This window comes from Hemiscyllium ocellatum, chromosome 2 (assembly GCF_020745735.1).
Source record: "Hemiscyllium ocellatum isolate sHemOce1 chromosome 2, sHemOce1.pat.X.cur, whole genome shotgun sequence".
Classification (NCBI taxonomy): Eukaryota; Metazoa; Chordata; class Chondrichthyes; order Orectolobiformes; family Hemiscylliidae; genus Hemiscyllium; species Hemiscyllium ocellatum.
Window position 1 is genome coordinate 69,785,708 of NC_083402.1, and position 25,634 is coordinate 69,811,341.

Consider the following 25,634-nt stretch of genomic DNA (forward strand, 5'->3'; position numbering starts at 1 on the left):
TGAGTTTTGCTGTTATCATCATTTCTTAATAAATACACATCACTTCAATTATTTCTTGTACTTTGCCCTCTGCCCAAGAATGCCCTTCCTGTTTATTCAGAAACTTTACACTGTTGTCAGCATATTCTATTCCAACACTTTTATGTGATAATGTAATATTATTGGGTGTCTTGTGCAAATGACAGCCAAGTAGCACATGGAACTAAATCCTAACAAGAGTCAGCATCTTCAGCAGAAACATGGCAAAAGAAAGGAGGTGTAGATAGCCAGTTCAATATACACATAAATCTTCCATTTTAAGGATGGATCTTTGATGTGTGCAGCTCCCATGCCAGGTAAATTGGTGGATAGTGAAAATATTTCTCTACTGTTGAAAAACCCCAAACAAAAAGCAATCTTGGTATATCAAGACAGACTTACAATGCACAGATTACTACTGTTATGGATCATAACCTTATGTTAGTCAAGAAAGGCATGGTCTCTACCTTTCCCATGGTGTTGTATTCGACAGCAATTTCCCGAAAGAAGAAGTAGATATAGTCAGCATAATCCACAGCCTGGACAAAATAAGGTTCTGCAATAAAATAAAAAAGGAGCATACATTAAATACTCATCTGTAAATAAAGTCCAAACAAGGGCTGGATAAAGCTGTGGGTCACAAACCTACAAGCAGCATTCCCAAAGCCAGCGGTTTCTTTGTGAGGGTGAGGAAATTTTAGATCCCCTGCAATTTTCATGGATTCAGGCTAACCTCTGAAACTGGTTCAAGCTACTTCAGGGAGGGGTCAAGAACTATGGGAGTAGGCTGTTCTAGAATTAGAATTCTTTCGGCAGCTAAGTTTAAAAAGGTGTGCTAACTTTACATGTCATATTGTAAAGCTTTAAGTATATTTGTAATACAGGGATTGATGAGGGGGCTTTGTTTATAAAAGGGAAGCAGCCATTGAATTCACCAGTGTGATAAAAATGGGAAAACCTTCAGGTTCATTAAATTATCTTATCCAGTAATGTGGAGTATTGAATTGTATTGAGATTCAGATTTTAATATCAAGTGTGCTCCGTATGCTTTGATCTTTTCACTGATTTCATAGACCAGCTTTCCAAGAAACCTTATGGCCAGATGCATTGACGCCAACAGCATGGGTTCATTTCCCAAACCAAATGAGGTCACTGTGAAGGTCCCACTTTCTCAAACTCACCCGGAGGCGTAAGGACCTTAAATTTAAAATCACCACTGGTTGTTTCTCTCTAATGAGAAGGCAGTCTTATGGTCCTCTGGGACTTTGGTGACTTTACTGTAAACTTTAAAGCAGTGGATTAAATGGCCATGTCTTTCACAACAAAAACATTAACATATTCAACTCTGAAGGCTTTTTTCACAACTGTAAAGTTGAATTTATTTATGAATGTTTGGCTGAGTTCTCTAATGAATTCAACTCAAAAAATGCTGATTCAACTGCCTTGGGAACTGTGAACTCTGTTAGATTGACAGCTTTATGACTTTCTAAGAGGTTTAATTTTAAATTACTTTGAGTACTTGTTTGTTACTTTTGATGGCGATAATGAATTCCTATGAGGATTGGAAGTTTTTCATCCCCCAAATGAACTTGAATGGCAGTCCATTTTTTTTAGATTAGATTACTTACAGTGTGGAAACAGGCCCTTCGGCCCAACAAGTCCACACCGACCCGCAGAAGCGCAACCCACCCATACCCCTTCATTTACCCCTTACCTAACACTACGGGCAATTTAGCATGGCCAATTTACCTGACCCGCACATCTTTGGACTGTGGGAGGAAACCGGAGCACCCGGAGGAAACCCATGCAGACATGGGGAGAATGTGCAAACTCCACACAGTCAGTCGCCTGAGTCGGGAATTAAACCCTGGTCTCAGGCGCTGTGAGACAGCAGTGCTAACCACTGTGCCACCGTGCCGCCCATTTGTTGTAGCAGTTTCTGGAACATCTCAATATCTTCCTTATAATGTAGTGTAATAAGGCCCATGAGTTCTGCACACACTGCATACTGGGTGAATAGGCATGAAAAGACAGTAAGTAATGAGGAATGGTGGGGAGGGGTTATTGATGAAAGACGATGGGGTAATCGTGGGAGTCCTATGGTGTCAATTTCCTAGTAAATATGGGCAGTAGGCTGTACTAACCTGCCTACCTCATCACTCACCTTCCTTGGGGAGGGCAGTGGCCTCTACTCCAGACTATTCCTCTAGAAACCTGCCACGAACATACTACAGCAGGTACAGCCGGATAGGATCACAGCATTTCAGCACCTTCTAACAAGCCATTTAAAAAAAAGATTCAGGAGCCCAGGCTCTCAATGCCACAGAAGGTCTAGAAGCCAACTGGATTTTTCCAGTCAACAACTAATCTTAATGTACTTTGTGTTAAGGAGCTATCCATCACTTGAGGGCAGATACTCATCACTCTGCCACTTTAAAAAAGGAAGATATTGGCAAGTGAGTACACCAGCTGGCACTGGGAAATGCTAGGCCATTCTACTTTTACAGTGCAATGTGCATAGTATCATCACCACATTCAGTACAGACTCGATAGGCCAAAGGGCCTTTTATGCACTGTATGAATTTATCTTCTCCAAATGGTTTTGCACTGAAATAATGGATTTTCAAAAATCTGCAATTAAGGACAGTATTTGAAAAGATTCATAACAAGCCTGTGGAATATTTTCAGATCGCTTGTTATGGTCCTGAGGTATGCCTTTCAGTGTCACCACCTGGGAGTTCACTCAAATCAAACCACAAAAAAATTAAACTAGAACTGTCTTGTTCAAAGAAAATAGAAACCACGAGATCTTAAGTTAGAGAGAATGACTTTCTGGAATCTTGACAACATAATCAAACGCCATCACTGTTTACTCACCTTTCAACCATTTGGAGTCATGTTTTACTGTCCGTAGTGTTGGACTGTCTCCAAGGCTCCGATAAATAACAGAATCAATTGCAAGGAAGTCTGTTACAGTTGCGGAATAAAGCTTGCCTTCTGGATGAAGTACAATAAAAAGAAATTCTGCACTAACCAGTTTAATTTTGATATAAATATACTTCAAGAACTTTAGAATTCATTCAAATCAAACCAAGATAGATAAAATCAGAAAAGGACACTGAATCACAGCAGTTCTGGATACATCTTAGATATATCATCCAACAACAGTGAACTTTGGTCACCATATTGAGATAAATGTTAAGTTATTCATTTTATTGATTGTTGCACTTCTAGCCAATAATTGCTTATCAATAGTGAATGACAAACAAATTAATCTCAAAACACTCAACAACAAAAAAAGGTCAAGTTGCCATAGTGCCAGAGGAATACAAGGCTGCTCTCTCATGTGAGAGAGAGAGAGAGACAGAGACAGAGAGACAGAGACAGAGAGTGTGTGTGTGTGTGAGAGTGAGTGTGTGAGAGTGAGAGTGAGAGTGAGAGTGTGTGTGAGTGTGTGAGAAACAACTGGTGATGGTTTAACTGGAGGGTCACGACACCTCAGGCAAGGGCAGAGGTTGGGAAGGAGAATTCCTCATGGCCACTTCCGCTGGTACGGGAATTGAACCCACCCTATTGGCATCACTCTTCATGGAGGGCAGGAGAATATTGGTTAGCTTAGTTGGCTGGACAGTGGGATACTCAATGATTCGTGTGGAGGCTTCTTAAGAATCCCAAGATGGAACTGAGACAACATTTAAGGTGGATTTGAGTATTTCCTCAGGTACAGCTCCTAAATATAATACAGACTTAAATTTGGGAAGGTGTTTACCTAATCAAGGGACATGACATTGCATCCCGTTCTACTCCAAACTGGATATTCTCTGCAGCAGATCTCATCAACTTTCAGACTGATCCAACTAACAAGTTAAAGAACCCTTCCCAAGATGGAGGACACTAATAAAATTAACATAATCACCGTCAGCAAATGTACAGAATTTTTTTTTTGAAGTTCACCTTTCTGATTCTGACAGCTGTGGATAAAAAGGGCCAGATTCCTTACACTGAGGGAAACTCTTCATGGTCCTATCTGGCTGGCTGATTATGTAGCACTTTGACCCTCATGAGTACCAACATCAACTAGGGAAGTGGATCATCAGACTCTCCCCAGTCCCCAGTCAGCTTGTCAACTAAATTATTTTTTTCACCAGTAGTGGATACCTCATAATGGGCTCACACAAATGAGAAACATACCCAGCTCATGCCTGACCCCTACACAATACGTGAAGGTATACATTGGGGATTTCTAATTTTCAATGGCTAAAGTCTCTTCATCAAAAAGCTTGTCAGAAGCTAATCTACATTTTCTAGCTCTGCTGTTACATGAATGCAACCAGTCTAGATTTTTAGTTAACTTCACAGTATTTGTAATGTAATTCACACAATGTGGTTGTAAAGTCATAGATCCCATAATAATTTTGACAGGTCACAAGCAAAACAATGTTAAATAAGCTAAATTGCATTTAAACAAAAATATAGGGATTTGTCTGCAAGTACTTTTTAATCATGGAGGTAAGCAACTTGCTTAAAAGGCGCTTTATGAATATAAATAATTTCTAAAAGGAGTTTCACAGATGGGCATATGGAAAATGGGCACTGAGCCACAAAGACTCATTAGGAAGGATGACCACATACTTGGCTGAAGAAATAGGATTTGAGAAGGTTTTAAAGAATAAACAGGTGGAGAGTTGATGGGGTTTAGGGAAGGAATTTTGGTGAACAAGAGCTCATGAAATTTTAAGCGTGGCTGTTTACAGTAAATCAAAGAGAAGTGGACAAGAGAGAGATGACAGTCAGTGAAACGAAATTTGAACGAGGTAGGGAACAACAGAATAAAGTAGTTATGGATATCAAGTGGACTGGCAACACTGACAAATTTGAAGATGACTTTTGAATTTTAGGTATTGCTTACAGATAACCTGTAATTAACACGATGACCAAAATTTGGTCTTCCTCGTTGCCAATCTTTCAAATTAGGTGCTATAGTACCAGGACAACACACTGTTTCAGATGCAGAAACCATAAATTTTTTTGTGTCATGAAGCAGTTCATGGCAAGGAAATGGGAAAAATCAATCCTTTCTAACTGCATACTTAATTAAATTACACTGTGCCCACTGGTTGTATCACAAATTCCAGACAAATGCTTACCAGCAAAAAGTGCAACATTTGCATGTTTTGGATCATAAGGACACCTTGCCATTCCACTGATGTTGTCATCTCCAAAAATATCCAGGGTATCCAACTGAAACACATTGGAAGAATTCATATTCACATCTTTTGACAAATAATCAATTATTTTATCAAAGAACAGGGTGATTAATGTATTGTCCTGACCAAGGCCACTGCCATGGTGTTTACATATTGTTTTAAACTGAAGTGAAGGGGATTTTCAGCAGGAATTAAAGTTATGATGAGAGAGCACATGCCCTGTGATTTCCATTCTTTAAAATATAACAATGAATATTGGAGGTTAGGTATCCAGAATGCATCAATAATCCATTTCCTAGGACCACTGTTTCCCCAATCAGAACCTTCCGAATCTTTCAATAGTCCTTTTACATGTAGGAGGAAAGAGATTAAATTAAACAGAATGTGCCAAAGGAAAAACACCAGCAATGAAAGAAAACATTAAATTATGGTGTTGTAACATGACTGAGTGAATGACTAGATGAGTATTTAAAGTGGTAAAATGTTGAATTAAAATAGGGATTGAGATTTCCTAAATAGGTTCAGAAAAGAAGTACTTTTGAGTCTAATTCAATTGCAAACAGATATGAGACTTGAGAACAAGCTTATTGATTGCTTTTCTTCTTAAAAGGAATTTTGAAAACTACAGACAGCATAACATTTGAAATATACTTGTCCTAATATACTGTGTTAATGTTTCCAAAATAGTTTGCAAATTTGTGCTTGTTACATTAACAGGTGGAAGATGTAGGAAACAATGTTATCTTGAAATGGACAAACATCTCATAATGCTTCCATTTCCGCTGTTCCACCTGCAGTAGCTGCTATATTCTAATCTCCAACATTCCTTGTAGCTTTAGAAATTTGCCTTGTTAAAAAGAATGGTGCCAATTACATTCCCAAAGGTGAAGATTAGATGTACAGCTCACATTGTAATAATCTACACATCCTACATTAGATGCCCTCAGTTGGTGAGCAACTCTGACAACTGATGTCTGCTCTTCCAGGCAAACGGCAAAAAAGAACCATGTATTTTGCTTTTTAATATATCTAGTGATTCCCCTGACAGTTAGGGCATATTTCTGAATACATCGTGAGGCTTGGTCTGTCATGTTTTCTCAGATCAAAATTACCTGCTGGCAATTACTGAGCAGGTTCAAAGAATAGTCAGTTGGAGTGTGGTTCAAGACAGCAGTCAAAGTCATGGAACATTGTCACCATAAGAAACAATGTCTTTAAAATAAGAGAAAGAGAAATTGAAATTAAATATAAAACTGCTGAAGCAGCAGCAGGTAACAAAAATAAACTTTTGTTTGTAGTAGCCTTGGCTCAGTGGAAGCCCTCTTGACTCTGCATTAGACAGTTGAGTGTTCAAACTCCACTGCAGAGACTCATGTACTAACAATGGCTGAGGCTTCAGCTCTGTGCTGAGTGAGTGTTACAGGCAAAGGTGCCATCTTTTACAAAAGATGAACAAAATCTCCGTCTGCCCTCTTGGTGGTCTTAAATGATCACATGGTAATATTCATGGGATAGGAGGAATGTTTTGCTGCTGGGGCCAACAAACATTTATCCCTCAAATAAATGAAGGCAAAATATTGCCGATGCAGGAAATCTGAAGCAAACAGAAGCTCAGTAGGTCAGGCAGCAACTGTTGAGAGAAGCAGACCAGGCGTCCTTCAAATACACATTACCACCAAAACAAGAACAGACTTTAATCTCACTGCTGTTAGTGGGACCTTGCTGTGCACAAATTCACTGTCACCTTTCACTGGGTTAACACAGAGACTATACAAGAAAAGGAAAAGGTTTGTGATGTTTCAAGGTTATGGGAAGTGCTGCAGTAAATGCAAATGTTTCCTTTTAATTCCATTTTGAATTATGTAAATGTGGAAATTTAATTTGCACATCAATATGTTTAAGTATTCTAATCCCCATGTTGTTATAAACCATGGAAATATTAGTTTTATTTCCATAATGGCACTATGGTTGACTAAAACCTTGGCTATATATGTTGTTGTATTTATGCAAGTGAGAATACAGACAAATTCTGAAATGCAGGCAGATACAATTACAGTCTGCTGGCCGGTCCGAGACATTTTTAAGGTATTAGTAATGGTGCAAAACAAAATAAGTACTAAAACATTCATTACAGATGCATACTGACAAATGGAACTTTTCCAGAGCCTACATGATTACTAAATATGGAATGTCAAATCAACAGGTGTAGTAATCGATATCCTTTACATAGCAGATAGGAAGCAGATGGGGAAATCATTTTCAAAAATGCATGTATGTTAGCAGTAAACCAGCCCCGAGAAAAGGTGCGACACTTAAAATGGGCACTAAACTGTAGTCATGCTTTTGATGAACTTCTAAACTCTGACACATTCTACTGAATGTAAAGGAATGATTGATTAGTAACATTGGGATCAAAGTGAGTCAGAATCACCAGGAACAAGGCAGTTAGTGTACTAGGCTTATACAAAGAGCTTTGGTACTGACTTTCATTCCACTAGATCAGGTAACTCTGATTAATGTGAAACCTGCTTGTCGTGCGAAACAGAAAACCTGTTTGGGTTATACTGTGTAGGAGTAGGAAAACAAAAATTCAAGCCAAGCTGAAGAGACCTTGTGCTGGAGTTGTTTCTAGGCATCAAGCTTTAACAGCTGGCAAACCAATGAGCTTATAAAGATCGTCTGCTGTTCTCTTCAGATGAAGAGGACACTGACTGCCAGATGTCTCTTTCCGAAGGTAATCTTGGAAAATTAAACCAATAATGGTAATTGAATTGCCATGGCTTCATTCCAGTTCTTTCTGCAATTTGGTATGCTATTAAATGGTTAGATTCTGCAGCTTGAACGCCTGTATAGAAATGTCAAAAGTCTGACAGTTTTTTGTTGCTTTTAGTGAGACAGGCCAAAGGCACTGCTCAGCATTGATCTGGGTCAACAATACACCAGATGTTCTGAGCCATAGCTCTCCTTACCAATTCCCCAATAATTTATTTTTCATATTCATGCTGGGCCAGCATTTACCGTCCATCCCGAACTGTCCTTGATGTGGTACTGATGATAAACTGCCTCCTTCACCAGCTGCAGTGGGTTTGCTGTGTGTAGGTACACACACACTGCTGTTCGGAAGGAAGGTCCAGGTTTGGACCCAAACAAAAAGGTGAAGGAATGGTGATATAGGTCAGGATGGTGTGAGACTTGAAGGGCAGCTTGCAGCTAGTGGTGCTCCCACCCAGCTGCCAGCCTAGCCCTTCTGGATGGCAATAGGTCATAGATTTGGTAAGTGGTGTCAAAAGGAGCGTGGGTGACTGTAGTACATCTTGTAGATGGCCCACACTACTGTCACTATCTTACCACAAAAAGAGGAGATGTTACAGCAAGACTTTTGAAGCAATGCAGCAACTTAAGAAGAACATACTAGACAGTGGATTCACCCTTCCACCTGATCTGGCTCAAGCACCAAATTCTGCTGTACCTGCACTGACTTATTTTAGTTTGGGATTCAAGTGTAGGATTACTCGATTAGTCACAATAAACCAGCTTCATAATTATTAATGCAATCAAGAATATATGCACTGCTTCAGGTACAAAAATAAATGCATAATTATCAACCAGCTATACTGAAGGATGGGTTCTTTAAGATAACCAAGCAATCTAATCACATGCTTAATTAGTTCAATTTTAACTTGTTCCAAAGCAACTTGAACAGGAATCTCATGTTACATTGGGATAAGTAAACAAGCCGCTTAACATTATCCACTGTCTTTATCAGGATCATTGATCAGTCATTACCAAGTTAGGGTGTCCCATTACCCATCATAAAGGATGGATTTAAAGGAGAGCTGTTCATTCTGTTTCCATAGTCCTTCCATTAACAATGAATGTCACGGTTTGTGCCATTTTTTTTCAGAACAATATTTTGTTCATGGTAGTGGTATCCATACAGCATCACCAGTAGCTATACTCATTTGCCTATGCCTCAGGTTTATCTAATCACTGGTATTATTTCTGAAAACAATCCCTTTAAAAAAATTCCAAAACTATCTAGGGATTCATATTCTTATTTACACAGCGACCATATCAAGTTAATAAAGTTTTTTTGAGTGAAAACAGAAACAATGAATTCATAAAGAGAAAACTTTTCAGGATATGTTCACTCTCCAGTTTCCATATTGTTAAAATGGCAGCAAGGATAGGGGATTTCAAAACTAGGGGGCATATATTTAATGAGAGAGGAGAGATACTTAAAAAGACAGGAGGGGCAATTTTGTTCTTTACACATGTAAACCACCCTCTGTGCAACGAACTTCCTGAGGAAGTGATGGATGTGAGTACAATTACAACATTTAAAATACATTAAGTTATGTACATGAATAGGAAAGGTTTGGAGGGATATTGATCAGGTGGGACTAGTTTACTTTGGGATTATATTGGCATGGACTGGTTGAATGAAAGGGTCAGGTTCTATTCTGTAGGATTCTATGATTTCACTTATGCTGTCCTTGATTTTGAGTTGCCAGCATTACTGACAAGGCCAGCTTTTATTGCTTTCTGGAGTAGAGTAGTGCTGGAAAAGCACTCTTTATCTCTCCACCCTTCAGGCACTCTGCCTGTATTCCTGATGACAGGCTTTTGCCCAAAACGTCGAATTTTCCTGCTCTTCAGATGCTGCCTGTACTGCTGTGCTTTTCCAGCACCACGCTATTCCAGAATCTGGTTTCCAGCATCTGCAGTCATTGATTTTACCCAGCTTTTATTGCTTATCCTATTTGCCATTGGGAGGGTCATGGTGAGTGCCTTTTGGAATCATTGCAGTCCTCTGGTCTTCCTCTATTTCACATGAGGGCATGTGAAATAAACACTACTTGGGTTGTTCTTAAAAACTTTCACCGACGTGCTCGTCCATCTTCGCAAAATCGGAATCCATAAAAGCAGAGTATGAAAGAAATATATTCCAAGCGTTATGAACAGGTGGTGACAATAGGGAGAGAGACTTATTTTAAAACTAAACTTGTCCCCAGATAACAACCATCATAGACTCATATAGTCACACAGCACGCAAACAGCCAAATATAATCCCAAGCTAAACAAATATTACAGGCAGTAAGTAGCCAGCTGACTATGTTTCTCCATTGTAATCTGAATGTAGATTACAAGTGTGAAGCCATCTCCAGCACTTTGGTACCTCTTTCACCTATTTTTGTTGCTATTCATATTGTCCTTGACAGCACTCTCACTTTATAAAGTTTTTGATGAGTTTGAATTAATGATTTAGTTCCAAACATTCATTTATCCTGTCACTTAAAGACCCATAATCTGGATGAAACAACTTGAATAGTGCATCTTTCAGTTGGTTGTCTGGAGACATCTATATTAAAAACATTAGCAATAGTCTGCAACATTACTGAAAATTACAGCCAACTTATTTCCCCCTTTAAACACAAGATAAAACCAGGGTGTAAATCTTAAGCTTCATTTGAATCCATGTTAGAGTTTTGAATCATTTGATCAAGACTTTTGTGTACACCACATAGCCTTCTTTCGAAAAAAAAACTGATGGAATAAACAACTGGTTATAAATATGAAATTTAAAAATGAACAGTATTGTGACTATAATCACCGGATGTTGTCTCTCAGTATAATACTAAAAATGTTGAACTATCCTACTTAGAAAGCGTTTTGAGGAACATACCTTATAGTTTCTGCACGACGGGTTGAAAGCATTTGTCCCACAGACGAATAAGGTGTTATCGTTTCTTTTCAGAAGCAGTTTAATGAAATTGTGACATTCATCCTAAGCCAACAAGAAACAAATTGCTACATTATAGTCAATTTACAGTGCAAATGTTTCATTACACAAATACTACTGGAAACTGTGCTACTAAAAATGCCTTTATAGCAAAACAACAAAATGACAGTTTCTGCCTCTAAGGATTCACCACTGTAACAAATCAAGCCAGCAACTGGGGAACTCATTAGGAGATAACTGATAAAGCCAGTGAATCACATTAATGACAAAATCAAAAGGTCAGAGATTGCAACATATGATAACAGACATAGCAAGTCTTATGCTGAAGTGGCATCCATTAAGGAAATAATACCTGCTTACCTTATGCTTTCCCTTCATTCTGCATATGTCTATGTCAGCTTGTTTAGATCGCCATGTTAACTTCTGTGATGAGAAGTACCAGATTGTTAAAAGGTAGCATTTCGCACATTTTATCAGCTACCATCACAGAATACATAGCAGCTAATTCAGTTTATAAGCAGTGTTAAAAACATTGAACATCTAACAACCATGAAAACATCTATTTTGTGCAAGGCCATTTGACAGACTTCCTTGAATCATGAAGAACAAAATTCCTTTGGTAATGCCGAAAGTAACCAAGACCTGAATTTTTGCAATGAAGAACGGCATCCTCAGTTTAGCCAAATCAGTGCCGCAGACCAGTTGCTGGGAGTCCCACCTATTAACCCAGCAATCACCATTTTATTCCCCTTAGGGCGGTGGTTAAGAAGACAGGAGTGGGTTGTACTTTGCGCATCCACTGCTCACAGAAGCAGTTGCACATGCAGCTACCCTCAAATCAACTTTTGAAACTTCAATGTCCAAACCATGACTTGAGTCCACGGACAACTTTGGGAATAGTGAAGTGCCCTTTGGGATTGTGAAAAGTATGCATTAAAAAAAAGGATAAATTATTTCTCTGTTCAGCTGTAATGGGAACCATTAAGCTAATTGGGATGATCAAGTTGCTGGGATTTAAATGTGAACTTCACATTTTTGATAAAAGGAAACTTTCTGCAAGTGTAGAAGATTAAATCAGTGCTTGCTCTGACACTGTCTGGTATTATTACGCTTATGGGTATCATTAGCGCTGCATGACAGATCTCAACCTATTTTCACAGTGGGGTGCCAGTCAGCATCCAGTTGGATTTTTTTTGAGTGGGGTAAGGATTAAAGATGCTTGGCTCTTTTTAAAAATAAGGAACAAAGTAGTTAAATAGTCAAAGTGTTTCTTTTTAAATCAGTTATCATGTTTTCTCAAGTAATCAAAACTTAAGAATTTTATTTTACTTCATCTCCACATGAGTTCTATGCACAGTAGATTGGCAGCTAGGGTATAAGAGCAAAGTGTGATGGATGTGGGTGCATGTGTTGGCATTAAATTGGCATTGGGGCTATAGGGTCTTGGTGGTAGGAATTAGCTGATATGATTTGGCACAGATGGAGCATGGAGACTGAGGATCGGAGGAGTAACATTCTCTATCTTTCAAAAAAAAACAACTGCAGCTAAAGGATAAACTAGGTCTAAAAGTTGAAGTTCTAAATTGGAGAAATGCCAATTTTGATGGTACTAGGCAAGAATTTTCGAAAGCTGATTGGAGGCAGATATTCGCAGGTAAAGGGATGGCTGGAAAATGGGGAACCTTGCAAAATGTCCATATTACAGAGGAGGAAGTGTTGGATGTCTTGAAATGGGTAAAGATGGATAAATCCCCAGGACCTGATCAAGTGTACCCGAGAACTCTGTGGGAAGCTCGAGAAGTGATTGCTGGGTGTTTTGCTGAGATATTTGTATCATTGATAGTCACAGGTGAGGTGCTGGAAGACTGGAGGTTAGCTAACGTGGTGCCACTGTTTACGAAGAGTGGTAAGGACAAGCCAGGGAAATATAGACCATTGAGCCTGATGTTAGTGGTGGGCAAGTTGTTGGAGGGAATCCTGAGGGACAGGATGTACATGTATTTGGAAAGGCAAGAACTGATTTGGGATAGTCAGCATGGTTTTGTGTGTGGTAAATCATGTCTCACAAACTTGATTTGAGTTTTTTGAGAAAGTAACAAAGAGGATTGATGACGGCAGAGTGGTAGTTTTGATCTATATGGACTTCAGTAAGGCGCTCGACAAGATTCCCCATGGGAGAGAAATTAGCAAGGTTAGATCTCACAGAATACAGGGAGAACTAGCCATTTGGATACAGAACTGGCTCAGAAGGCACAAGACAGAGGGTGGTGGTGGAGAGTTGTTTTTCAGACAGAAGGCCTGCTGCCAGTGGAGTGCCACAAGGATTAGTACTGCATCCTCTACTTTTTGTTATTTACATAAATGATTTGGATGTGAGCATAAGAGGTACAGTTAGTAAGTTTTTGCAGATGACACCAAAATTGGAGGTGTAGTGGACAGCAAAGAAGGTCACCTCAGATTACAACAGGATCTTGACCAGATGGGCCAGTGGGCTGAGAAGTGGCAGATGGAGTTTAATTCAGATAGTGCAAGATGCTGCATTTTGGGAAAACAAATCTTAGCAGGACTTATACACTTAATGGTAAGATCCTTGGGAGTGTTGCTGAACAAAAAGACCTTGGAGTGCAGGTACATAGCTCCTTGAAAGTGGAGTCGCTGGTAGATAGGTTAGTGAAGGTGTTTGGTATGCTTTCCTTTATTGGTCAGAGTATTACAGGAGTCGGGAAGTCATGTTGCAGCTGTACAGGACATTGGTCAGGCCACTGTTGGAATATCGCGTGCAATTCTGGTATCCTTCCTATCGACAAGATGTTGTGAAACTTGAAAGGGTTCAGAAAAGATTTACAAGGATGTTGCCAGGGTTGGAGGATTTGAGCTAGAAGTGGAGGCTGAACAGTCTGGGGCTGTTTTCCCAGGAGCATCGGAGGCTGAGGGGTGACCTTATAGAGGTTTCCAAAATTATGAGGTGCATGGATAGGGTAAATAGACAAAGTCTTTTCCTTGGGGTCGGTAGGTCCAGAACTAGAGGGTATAGGTTTAGGGTGAGAGGGGAAAGATATAAAAGAGACCTAAGGGGCAACTTTTTCACACAGAGGGTAGTATGTGTGTGGAATGAGCTGCTAGAGGAAGCTGTGGAGGCTGGTACAATTGCAACATTTAACAGGCATTTGGATGGTTATTTGAATCGGAAGGGTTTCGAGGGATATGGGCTGGGCGCTGGCAGGCGGGACTAGATTGGTTTGGGATATCTGGTCGGCATGGACAGGTTGCACCGAAAGGTCTGTTTCCATGCTGTACATCTCTATGACTCTAAGTCCTGAACTAAGGAAGTGGACTTTTTCCAACAGCCCCATCTGCATCTTCCCCTGAATGAATACCTGAACGTCCAGGGCACTTTCTCCTGAATTAGATTTGGGAAATTTCTCAACTATGTATTCCTGGCCTGGGAGTGAGATATCAGGCCTAAATTAATATACAATACTGTATTTTAGTGAGGTTGCCTCTGTAATAATCATTTCACAAGACAAACCAATATATAAAATTAGAGATTAAATATTGTTCAAACTATGAATTTGCTAACTGAATAAGTAATTTTTGAAATAAACACCCCATGCCTCCTAAATAGACAATAAAACACTTGAATATATAGGGTTAGCACAACTGCAGCATTTGTAAATATATAGTTTGCTTACTGAAACATTTTACTTGAATAAAACTTGCCGTAATGGCAATTAATGACAATAATAGATTTTAACTCTAACATTGTGTAATAAACTCCTTTCTCTTGTATGTATTTTTGTGCTAACAAAACCAATATTGTGTGAACACTGTAACATACAGGGCACAGGCAGTTCTACAGGGTTATTACATTTAAAATTCCACTGCTGATTTCTATATTTGATTGTTCCAAACTATTATCACGTTCATGTTTTACCGATCAAAAAGGGTTGGGTGCACTGCAGGGTTGTCAATGGGTCACTAAAAAGCAGTTTTCAGATCACACTTAGTTGAAGTAGTCAGACAAAAACAGAAGCTGATGCAGAAAATAACTATTAAGCTGTGCGGCTGAAAAGACAACCAAACAACAATGGGTCTGTGTGGTTGGGCAGTCAGTGAGAAATCAAACAGCAGTTTGATGACTCTACACTGTTAGAACTAAGGAAGAAGTAGCCCAGAGACTTACTAGGCAGCCAAATGTTGGAACCAGAGCCCTGGAAATGTCCTGGGAGGCGTGGACATTCAGAAGAAGCTGCCTGTCACTAAAAGTTCAGCGCAGCTATGAGGGAGGGTGAAGAAACCTCACAAGCAGTATTTGCTTTTTACAGCCAGGTCAGAGCTCAGAAATAAGTCCAGGTATGAGCTAACATGGATGCGTTCATGGTTTATGAAAAATAAGAGTTGTGCCCGAGTGTAAGAGCTGGAGTGCAAGAATAGCACAGTCCCAGAAAATAAAGGTGAACTACTGTGTGCAAACAATTTATGGGCCAGTCTGTGACAGAACAGTTTGTTTTTAAGGCTGGATCAACAGAAAAGCAGCAGCATAATCTTGTGGCATTTTAATGAGGACTAGTGAATAACAGCGTCACGAACAGTGGGTGTGGATGTGGGTGGCAGGCTGGGGGCTGATTGCACTTGCTATTTGATGTGGGGTATTTGACCATAGGTAATCTGCTGCCATATTTGTATTGTTATTTTTGCAAATGTTGGAATATGTAAGTCATATCTAACTTTGCACACTTTAAACAATTCTGTTTGGTCAATGATCTTTGTAAGTTATATTTGTAATAAACTTGTACTTTGCTGTTAACTAAAGCTGACTCAATTGTTCCTAAAGGCGAAACCAGATATAGTCTAAAATCTACGTCAGTGGCTGTATCGCCACTGGTTACATTAAAAAAAATACTGTAACCAGTGGAGGAATGGGACTAGAAGCGGTTTGATGCTTTAATCCAAATCTTGGTCGTAACAGTCAGAATTTCCCTCAAAACTTGCTCATACTGAAGATTTTAGCTGTTCCATCTAACCCATGCTTTACTGCCCATAGTTCAACTCACAGTACTCGAGCCTTATCTGGATTCTGCATATGGGCCTTCATGTTTAAACTGAGACAGCACAGTCACAGAAACAAAAGAAACACATGCTACTTACTTTGTTAAAATTAATCTGCTCTGTGAAGGATGTATCCATTTCAACAGTGTAAATATGGTCTCTATAAATAGAAAAATCTACATGTTCATTTTAAGCTTTAACCGTAGTCTGCAGAATCTTATCGTACTCAACAGACAGCAAGCCAAGTGTTGCAATCATTCAATTTGAAATGCCTCACCACATAATAATACAACTATTATAAATACATTCAAAATGACTTTGGTCAATGGATTATTCATAAAAAGGCAGCAAATTGGTTTCCCAATAGCTCAGTTTATCCAGTGAGTAGCTGCACCATGCTGAACAGAAGGGTGCCCAGATTTGAACTCTGAACCTGATTGACATTCCTGACCCTGCTCACAGGGCATCAATTCCTATCAGAAGCCAATGTACATGAATGTCAGGTGAGGAAAGGATCAGTTTTAGCTGTGATGTTTTCCCTGTGCCCACCCAAATCTTTCCCCGTGGTCAATGTGGTTGCCAATGTTCACCATTCAGGTTCACTAATAAACAAAGAGCACGTGGGTCAAGACAGTTAAAGGCATAATGTATTGAAAGCTCGCAGAAAAAGGATCAATGCTTTCTAGAAGAGATTAAATAAATGTAATAGAGAAAAAAAAATTGGAAACTTAAAATAATTTATGACATTTAATACATCAAATTGAGAGTCGTAAAGTGTGCAGTCTCCCATTTTATAGATAAAATAATTATGATCCTTGCACCATTAATGATTCAATGGATGCACGGTGTCTCTCCCTTATTTACTTTGGACTAAAATGTGTTCCACTCTTCTTTCAAGTCACCATTTCCAATCTATACTGATGGAATCAAGTGATCTGTATGCGCTCATTAGGTAAATTAGAAACTCTACATACTTTGGAGAGTACCTGAAGGTTTTGGCATTCAGCACTGAATTTTGAGCATAGCCCCTGCTGATAAGATCATTTTCACTAATGTAATAGTAGAGAAAGGAGAGTCAGTATATAGCTGCACATCAACGCAGAATTGCCACAGATGCAACTTCTCACACCTACAGCACACCAATCTTTCCATTATAGAATACTGACAAGTACAATTAGATCTCCTTCATGTAACCGTATATGGAGAGGTGGACATTGGACACCAAAGCTGAATGAAAGATGAACAGTAAATCTGAAACCCCTGGCTGTGCATTTTTAAAATTCACCCTTGCATATACCCTTAACTTGAAACCTTCCTAGAGATGATATCGTCTGACTTTAAGTAATAAACAAAACACTGTTTATACTTGACAAGGACATGCTCAAAGTGGCACATTTCTTTGCTGAAAATGTTTGAATAAAATTGCAATGTCGACAATTGCAAAGCATTTTCAAGCCATGCTTAGAGTCTAATGCATTTCATCCACTCATTCAAAACAATACACAGACAAATAGTCCATTGTCTTTGCCAAGTTTCCTTTATGAAATGTCAAATTGCTTATACATTGCTGAGAACTGCACTTTCTTTACAAATACCCACCAATTCTCCAACAGGGAAAACCATTAGCACGCCAGGTGCAAAGCTATTTTTAAATTCTACCACACACAGTCCCTCTATGACAGCAGAATAGGCATAAATGTTGCCTAGGAGGGGAAAGAATACTTATCTAGAACGGCTAAAACAATTGCTTTACTTTCTATTTGTATGCCATTAAATGGATCTCTGTATAAAATCTGACTGTATTCCAATCGTTGCAATTTAGAAAAGCATTTGGTTGTGGGCATTCTAATGCGTTACTGTATCCAGACACTTCTGTGTTTTGACAGATCCACTCAGTACAGCCAATTATTCAAATTGGTATTTATACAACACAACAATTAATGTGTAATCTCAACTATAGTATTATTATTTTTTATATGAAATTAGGCAATGGAAAATAGTTACTGTGCAACTATTTCCAGGAGACCAAAGGTGTTTTTTTCCCCACAAAACAATAAAAAGGTCCAGTTTATAGCACATACATACACAATATCCAAAAGTCTTCATTCTGCTGCCAGCCAGAGCAGCAGTAAAGTTGCTACAACTCTTGTCAGCATCCTTGATTGGATCAGTGGTTGGAATGGGGAGGGATAGCAGAAAAGAGAAGAGGAAATAGCTAAATGTTCCTGTCAATGCCCATCCATGATCAACTGCCAAATTGATGCCCATGTATCTCAGTAAAGTTTGAGGGTTGGGGGTGGTTCTGCTGGGAATGAACAGTGCGGCCCCTGCCTCTGGTTTAATGATTTCCATTTAGAATAAAGCAATATATTGCTTTCTTTAAAAATAATTATTCCAATAATCAGGTTTTTCATCTAAACCTTTGTAATGATATTAAAAGACAATTATAGGATCATTTGTGCGTTTTAAAAAAACCCTGATATTTCAAGATGTGTCTTTATATTTCCAAAGCACAATCCACTGGAGGCTATTACAAATTTGATTTCCGAACAATTGTGTTCGGACAATGGTTACCTATCTACTGGCATTATTAAACAGCTAAACCTATCGCACTTACAAAGGGACTATTTTCACAAATGCTTTGTTTGCAAAACAAGCTTTTTGAATAGTGCAACATTTTGAATTATGTCAAACAACATCTACGTGCTATTCACACTACTACACTGTGGGAAAAAAATGTTTCCTTTCTCCAAAAACAGAATACAAACTTGCTTTTCATGCTCATGACAGAACATATTCAACAAATTATCTTTGCCTTAAAGTAGCTTATTTAAAAACTTCTGTTAGAAAGCATTAAAGAGCCAAACAGATATTAACTTCAATATAAAAAGGAACACTTTTTAGTACAGTCAGACCAGTGCCTGGTTACCATCCAATTGACATAAAGATAAATTACTCGTCTTCCTTTCCTTTATTTTCTTTTTGATACACCTTTTCGCCATCCAACACTAATTGAATTATGGTAGAGGCCATGATTCAAATAACGTTTCTTTTGCAGTATCCAGCTTCCAAATTGAATTTAGCTCCCATAATTTTAACTCAGCAGTAAATGAATGCTCCTTGAGCAAACATGACCTTCTACTTCCTGCACATGATCCCCCTTCATTAGTGCAAGTCTAAAAATAGCACTACATCCTGATTTAAATGGACAGAAACCTCATGGAGTTGAATCTATATCTGAGCAGCAATGCTCCCCATAAGCTGTATACTTGCGTGGTCACACACCATGATCCTCCACTGTATGACTTCCCCTCTGGTTTAACTACACTACTCAGATGTCCATGCAAGCACCACGAACATGAGAGGACATTTCTAGGGAGGAATAAGAGGGTATTTTTGGCATGGTGACATGTTTCACACTATCATCTAGATTGTGAACAGATCACTGTCATGAAAATAATGATATTTTTGTCTTAGGTTGCATCCTCTCAATTGTTTGTCACAATATGCTAAAGGTAAAATATATAATGAAGGCAGAATGTTTATGGATATATTAACATGTTGTTATTAAAAAAGTCTACAAGGTAAGAACACAACCTCACCAGGTTAATTTGGATATAAAGCAATAGCAAAAGACGGATGTTAGTGATCAATCACATGTTTAACATCTTTCTTTTTTTAAAAACTGTATTGACTTCATTAGACTGATATAAAACAGGCTGCAAATTTTCCATCACGTCTTTCACACCACAGGAGATAAAGATGTATCCCCACTGTCCAGATTTGCAAATGTAAAAACAGCAGCAGCAATTTAAAGCTGGCAAAGCTCAACTTTGGTATCATTCACAATGTAAAGAGAGTCTCCAGCTGACCTTGTGTCAAATACAAACCTGAATGGAAGTGAGGCATGTGTCAACCACAAGCTAACTGAGTGGGAGAATAGGCTCAAATTGAACTACACTTGTACCTTTGCATCTGTGTATATGTATATGAAAAGCACCTAAGTATCTTGTAGATCAGAGACTCACCCTGCAACCTTCAAAAAAAGGACACAAAAACTACCTTCTATCACTGCAAGCACTTTTCCTACTGCCTAACAATGCCATGCAAGGGTTGTACTTCAATTAATCCCATTATATGATATAAACAGCTAGAGCCACTTTCTTCAAACTAGTCAGTAAATTGAACTCATGGTTTGACAGGTTAGTGAAATAATACTTACCTAGCAGCAATGTAGAGTGTTCGATTCATTTTCACAATCAGCTGAATGTCCAGCTTGTGTCTTAGTGTGTTATTTCGTCCAGGTTTGTGACCCAAAAATACAGGATAATGTTTAGTATCTGTTAAAGAGAGAAAAAGCATGTGACCCAATCAATTTGTGAATTACAATTCCCACACTTAGTTCAACACTTCTGGTACCCGAAGGCAGTTATGTAATATCACAGCAGATTTCACATGCACTCATTCCTGTAATCCTTGTTAAAAGTCAGCAGGGACACTAATTTCATTGCGAACTAAAAATTCTTGCTTAGGAGGAAATTACATTTCACTTTCTCTATGCTTAAAGACATTTAACTAGTTCTAGGCAAAAGCATCATGTGTCATTGATGTTTTGCATTTGTTAAAATTAGCACATAATAAAATTTTACTTGAAAACTTACAGTTGCCATGTGCAATACTGATTGGCTCAGAGTCTTCGGGGAAACCAGCCCCAGCAAAATGTAGTAGCGAAAAATATAGCAGCAAGGCCTCAGGCTTCATAGTAGCACAGCTAGCTCACCTCTTATTTCCACTTAAGCCTGTCAAAAAAAAGAGGAAAGTAAATGTCAATTTCACATCCACTGTAACTATGATTGTTAAAAATTATGATTAAAAATGGGATTATATTGCATCTTGTACATGTACCCATTGCTCAGAGGTCAATAGATAGGGAAAAAGAACGAAAGAATGAAAGAGAGAGAGAGAAAGAAAGGGAGAGAGAAAGAAAGGGAGAGAGAAAGAAAGGGAGAGAAAGAGGAGAGAGAGAGAGGAAAGAGAAAAAGAGGATAGAGAGAGAGATAAAGAAAGAGAGAGAAAGAGAAAGAGAGAAAGAGAATAGAGAGAGATAGAGAGAAAAAGAGAAGACAAGAGAAAGAAAAAGAGAAGAAAGAAAGAAAGAGAAAGAAGGAAAGAAAGTAAAGAAAGAGAAAGAAAGAGGGAAACCAAGACAAAGAAAAAAGTGAGGGAAAAAGATGATAGTTAATTTCCATTCCAAAATTCCCTAGGTGGTTGAAGCATTCCCACTGAAAAGAACAGAAATGAGGAAATTGCTTGTCCACAAATTCCAAGTTCCTTTCAAAATCACCTCCGAAGGTCAAACCATTCACACAACTGCAAATAAATCAAACAGGAAGAGTAGAAACAAAAAGGAAGGAATTAAATGGACCAGAGTCTTCAAACTTAGTGTCACTGTCTTGTTGACACTAATTGGCTGAAGAAATCTAGCCAAATGCTCTTTTGCATTAACTTTTAATCATCAATTGAGAAATAGATTTTAATTTACATTCTTCTGGGACCTGTACAGTTTCATAACCAAAGTCAACATTGCACCATATTCAAGACATAACATATTATGCATTCAGACCATGAATAATGGTTGAGAACTGTACAGTGCAGGATGATATCTGTACATAAACCTACCTATCTGCCTAGGGATGACTTTTGAATCAGCACAAGAAACTGTCCCAATGGTCCTCTGACAGGTATTGTAACCTTCATGATTTGATAATAAAAGGTGCTAACGAGGCACTGATGTCTGATGTAGCTGCAACTCTATTACCTTAAACCAATATATGCAAGTACAGCTCAACTGCTGTCATATGACCTCCTGCAAATAAAGACGACAGATCCAATACTTTCAGCAAATGATACCCAATGTAGACCTCAATCCAATGGAGTTAGCGCTAATAATGTCAATAAGTTCATTAAATAAGTGTTTTAAAAGGATATCAGTAAGTCACATGTTAATTTGCAAAAATCTGACTTTGATTTGAATGCAACGTTCTAAACTGTACGTCTCAAGAGACTCTTAAATTAGCACAGATCTACCTCAACTCCTGCTCTCATGTCCAAGTGTGCTGTTTTCTGATCTTGAAAAAGATGCGCGCACTCTGTCTGCAAATCCTATACTCTTTGTCTAAATGATTGCTTGTACCCACCTAGAAATGGCTCAACTTCTGTTTCTTGTTTTTTCATTCTTTCTACCGTGCCCATACAAGAAGCAAAAGGAGGACAATATGATTTTGTAAAGAAATAAACAGGACAAAATAGTAGATGCATATAACTGGCATTTGCGTGCAATTGTATTGTTAAAATAATACCTTAAGTCTTGAATTTTGCTTGCTACAGGCATTTGATGTTTGGAAATGGCCACTGTAGAAGCTGATAGCAGGGGTATTGGGAAAGCGGTGGCCATTTATCAGCACCAGATAGCTCCAATAACTAATGCAGATAAGTGTACAAATATCAGATTCTTCTACAAATTCCTCTGAACCTACTACATATTCACATACCTATAGTATTTCAATATCCCATTTTCATGCACACCTGAAGATATAAACCTAATGCTGTAAAATTATAATAATGACAGGCTAAAGTTCCACATGCTCTTCAAATGTTATGAAGAGCAAAGATGGAAAGAACCTGCAGCAATGTTGCAATTAATGTGATCTTATGCTTTTTACAACCTTTTACAATTAGTTCATAAAATACAACATCGTAATTGTAATGCAGAAAATGTGATAGTCAAAATGCACATGAAAGCCATGTAAACTGAAATGAGATAATAACTAATTTTTTTATAATATGTAAATATAAATATTAGCTTGGATGCCAGAAGACAGACAGTCTATCTTAGTTTATCCCAAAGATGTTGCATCAAAAGTTATTTTCTCTCTATACTTAGTGCATTGAAATAAAAGGTCAAATGTGTCCTTTATTGCTTGACACTTTCATAAATTTATGGATCTCAGGAGGGAGCCTGCACCCATGAAGAAGGGCCACAGACCTCAAAAGTAGTAACTTTTTTTCTCTCCACGGATGATGTCAGACCAGATTCTCTCCAGCAATCTCGGCCTCTGAAGATCCTGGATTTTATTTGCTACGCCACTAGAGACCAAGCTTTCTGTTATCAAGGCCTTAAACATTAACATTTGTCATCCTGAACTTCTCTGCTTCATTATTTTTCTTTGCTCCTTTAAGCCACATACAAATTTAGGTCCATGATCAAGCTTTTGATAACTTGACAAAAAATCTCCTTTGTTGGCACAGTGTCAAATTTTATTTGGTAGTGTTCCTGTGATGAACCTTGAATCGATTTACTAAATAAATCGAGGAGACATTGAAGACATGGCCCCTCTTCAGCTCTAGTAAAATCCAATAGTTTTAGTCAAAATCCAGTAGATTTTCATGACAGATGGATTCTGTGAGGATCCAAACTATGATGAATTACTGTCACGAGGGTTATTCAACATAAGGGAAAGAAAATGCTTCTATATCTGATTGTACCAATTGGTACAGAGTAGGGTGGGTAAGAAATCAGTCCTTTTGGCACTAAATTTGTTTTGGTGAATTCATTAAGCTTTGAATTGACACTGAGTCACCCTTTGTCAGAACTGATGAAGGTTCCGCTGATGTTCTGATGAAGAGTAACTGGCTGTAAAATGTTAACTCTGCTTTTCTCACCACAGATGCTGCCAGCCCTGCTGAGTTTCTCCAGTAGTCCGCTTATTTCAGAGTTCTAACATCTGCAATTCTTTGTTTTTATGCAACGTTTTAGTGATTGTTCTTCACTGTGGCATATGAATCACTCCATTCAGAAGAGCTAACCAAATCCTCTCTTATCTAATGAAACATACGAATGGGGCAGACAGCCTCAATAGAATTGTAATCTAACTCACAGTACAGATTGCCATTATATGAACATAGGAATTAGGAGGAGATTACCTGACCTCAAACCTGCTCTACCATTCAATAAAGATCATAGTTGATCTCTTTACTCAATATTCTCACCTACCCTAACAGATTATTGGTAAGCAGGGAAATGAAAGGCTATCTACCTCGGCCTTAAAAATTTTCAAAGGCTTTGCTTCTATTGCCTTTGAGGATAAGCGTTCCAAAGACCGCTGATCTTCAGAAAAGAATTCTCCTCATTTTTGTCTCTATAGGTGATTCCTAGTTGTAGACTTCCCCCACAAGAGGAAACATCATTTCCAAATGCACTTGGAGGGGTCTTGTTTGAAACAAGCTGCCAATTAATCTAAACTTAGCAGATATAAATCTAGCCTGCCCAATTATTGCTCATTAGACAATCCACCCACTCCAGGTATTAGTCTAGTAAACCTTCGCTGAATTGCATTCACCATATTTACGAGACTAATACTGTACACAGTACACCAAATGTGGTCTCACTTGCCTAGTGAAAAAAAAACCTCCCTACTTTTGTATTCAGTGCTCATCGCAACGACATCCTATTAGCTTTCTTAATTTTTTGCTGTACCTACATATTAACATTTTGCGATTCATGTACTGGGATACCCAGATCCCTCTGCATCTCCAACAATTTAGATGATATACTTCTTTTCAATTCCTCCTGCGAAAAGGACAATTTCATATATTTCCACTTTATGTACCATTTGCCACATCTGTTCACTCAGAAACCACAGTTCTTTAAGCCTTCTTATAACCTCATTACAATTTACTTCCCTATATATATCTTTGTTTCATTTACTAATTGAACAACTATACCTTCCATCCATTCATCTAAGTCATTTATATAAATTAGCAGCATACATATTGCTTTGCTGTTGCTGGGTATGAACTCTGCCATATATGAGAATCAAAAAAGGATTTCACTTCTGTAACAACCAACTGGTGTGACTATAAGCAGCGTATTGTTCAAGTCAGTCCAATATCCTGGCAGTAGCTAGATGCCTTTATTCTCTCTCAGTCCCGTTGCCAGCTGAATTTGAGCTTACATAGCAAATCCAAAGTGTGGCTACTGTGTGACAAGGGCTGTCTGTTAACGATGTGCCCAATACCATGGAACATAAACAACAAATGGAACTGCATCAAGTTTAAAGGAAAGGTTTGGCAGGAAGAGGATGCAAGTACAAGGAAATGAAATAGGGGAGTGAAATAGGATTAGGTTAGGTTACTTGCTTCTGTGATGAAATGTCATGTCTTTAAATTGAGGCAATGTTTGCACATAAATGATAATTTGTCATTTTAGGGAGCATAACATTAATTACAAATGAATTCTGCTCAAAAATTTAGTAATCTTAAAATATATTTTATTTCCAGTATCATCAGAATTTTGCTTTGTTTAGGTAATTAGTGGTGGTCTAAGGCTATTAACCTGTGCCGTTTTCAAAAGGAACGTGGAAAGAAAAATAGTTGCTGGTTCTTCTCTTGCTTTTTGACTGCCTAAATAATGTTGAAACATGGCTCTCATGGTAAAGCCGATAGAAATTATAGTTACTTGGGGAAATAGCCATTTCCTATTGTCACACTATTTGACCAAGTTGTGAAAGAGCCAGAACACTACATTAATGACGATTGGGAAGATGGAACTCCTCTTA

The 25,634-nt window shown here is 38.3% G+C and overlaps 1 protein-coding gene across 6 annotated transcripts in view; it reads right to left on the reverse strand.

Annotated features, from left to right (window-relative positions):
• sema6a (sema domain, transmembrane domain (TM), and cytoplasmic domain, (semaphorin) 6A) overlaps window positions 1-25,634 on the reverse strand; it is a 146,654-nt gene that overhangs the window by 35,011 nt on the left and 86,009 nt on the right. For all 6 annotated transcript variants that reach the window (XM_060837533.1, XM_060837560.1, XM_060837551.1 and 3 more), the window contains exons 2-9: window positions 20,679-20,816; window positions 20,240-20,357; window positions 16,117-16,177; window positions 11,329-11,391; window positions 10,912-11,013; window positions 5,166-5,259; window positions 2,896-3,015; window positions 486-574 (exon numbers count right to left, since the gene is read on the reverse strand). In XM_060837533.1, coding sequence (XP_060693516.1) covers window positions 486-574; window positions 2,896-3,015; window positions 5,166-5,259; window positions 10,912-11,013; window positions 11,329-11,391; window positions 16,117-16,177; window positions 20,240-20,357; window positions 20,679-20,778 — 747 coding nt within the window. In that variant the 5' untranslated portion in view covers window positions 20,779-20,816. The remainder of the gene's footprint in view (window positions 1-485; window positions 575-2,895; window positions 3,016-5,165; window positions 5,260-10,911; window positions 11,014-11,328; window positions 11,392-16,116; window positions 16,178-20,239; window positions 20,358-20,678; window positions 20,817-25,634) is intronic.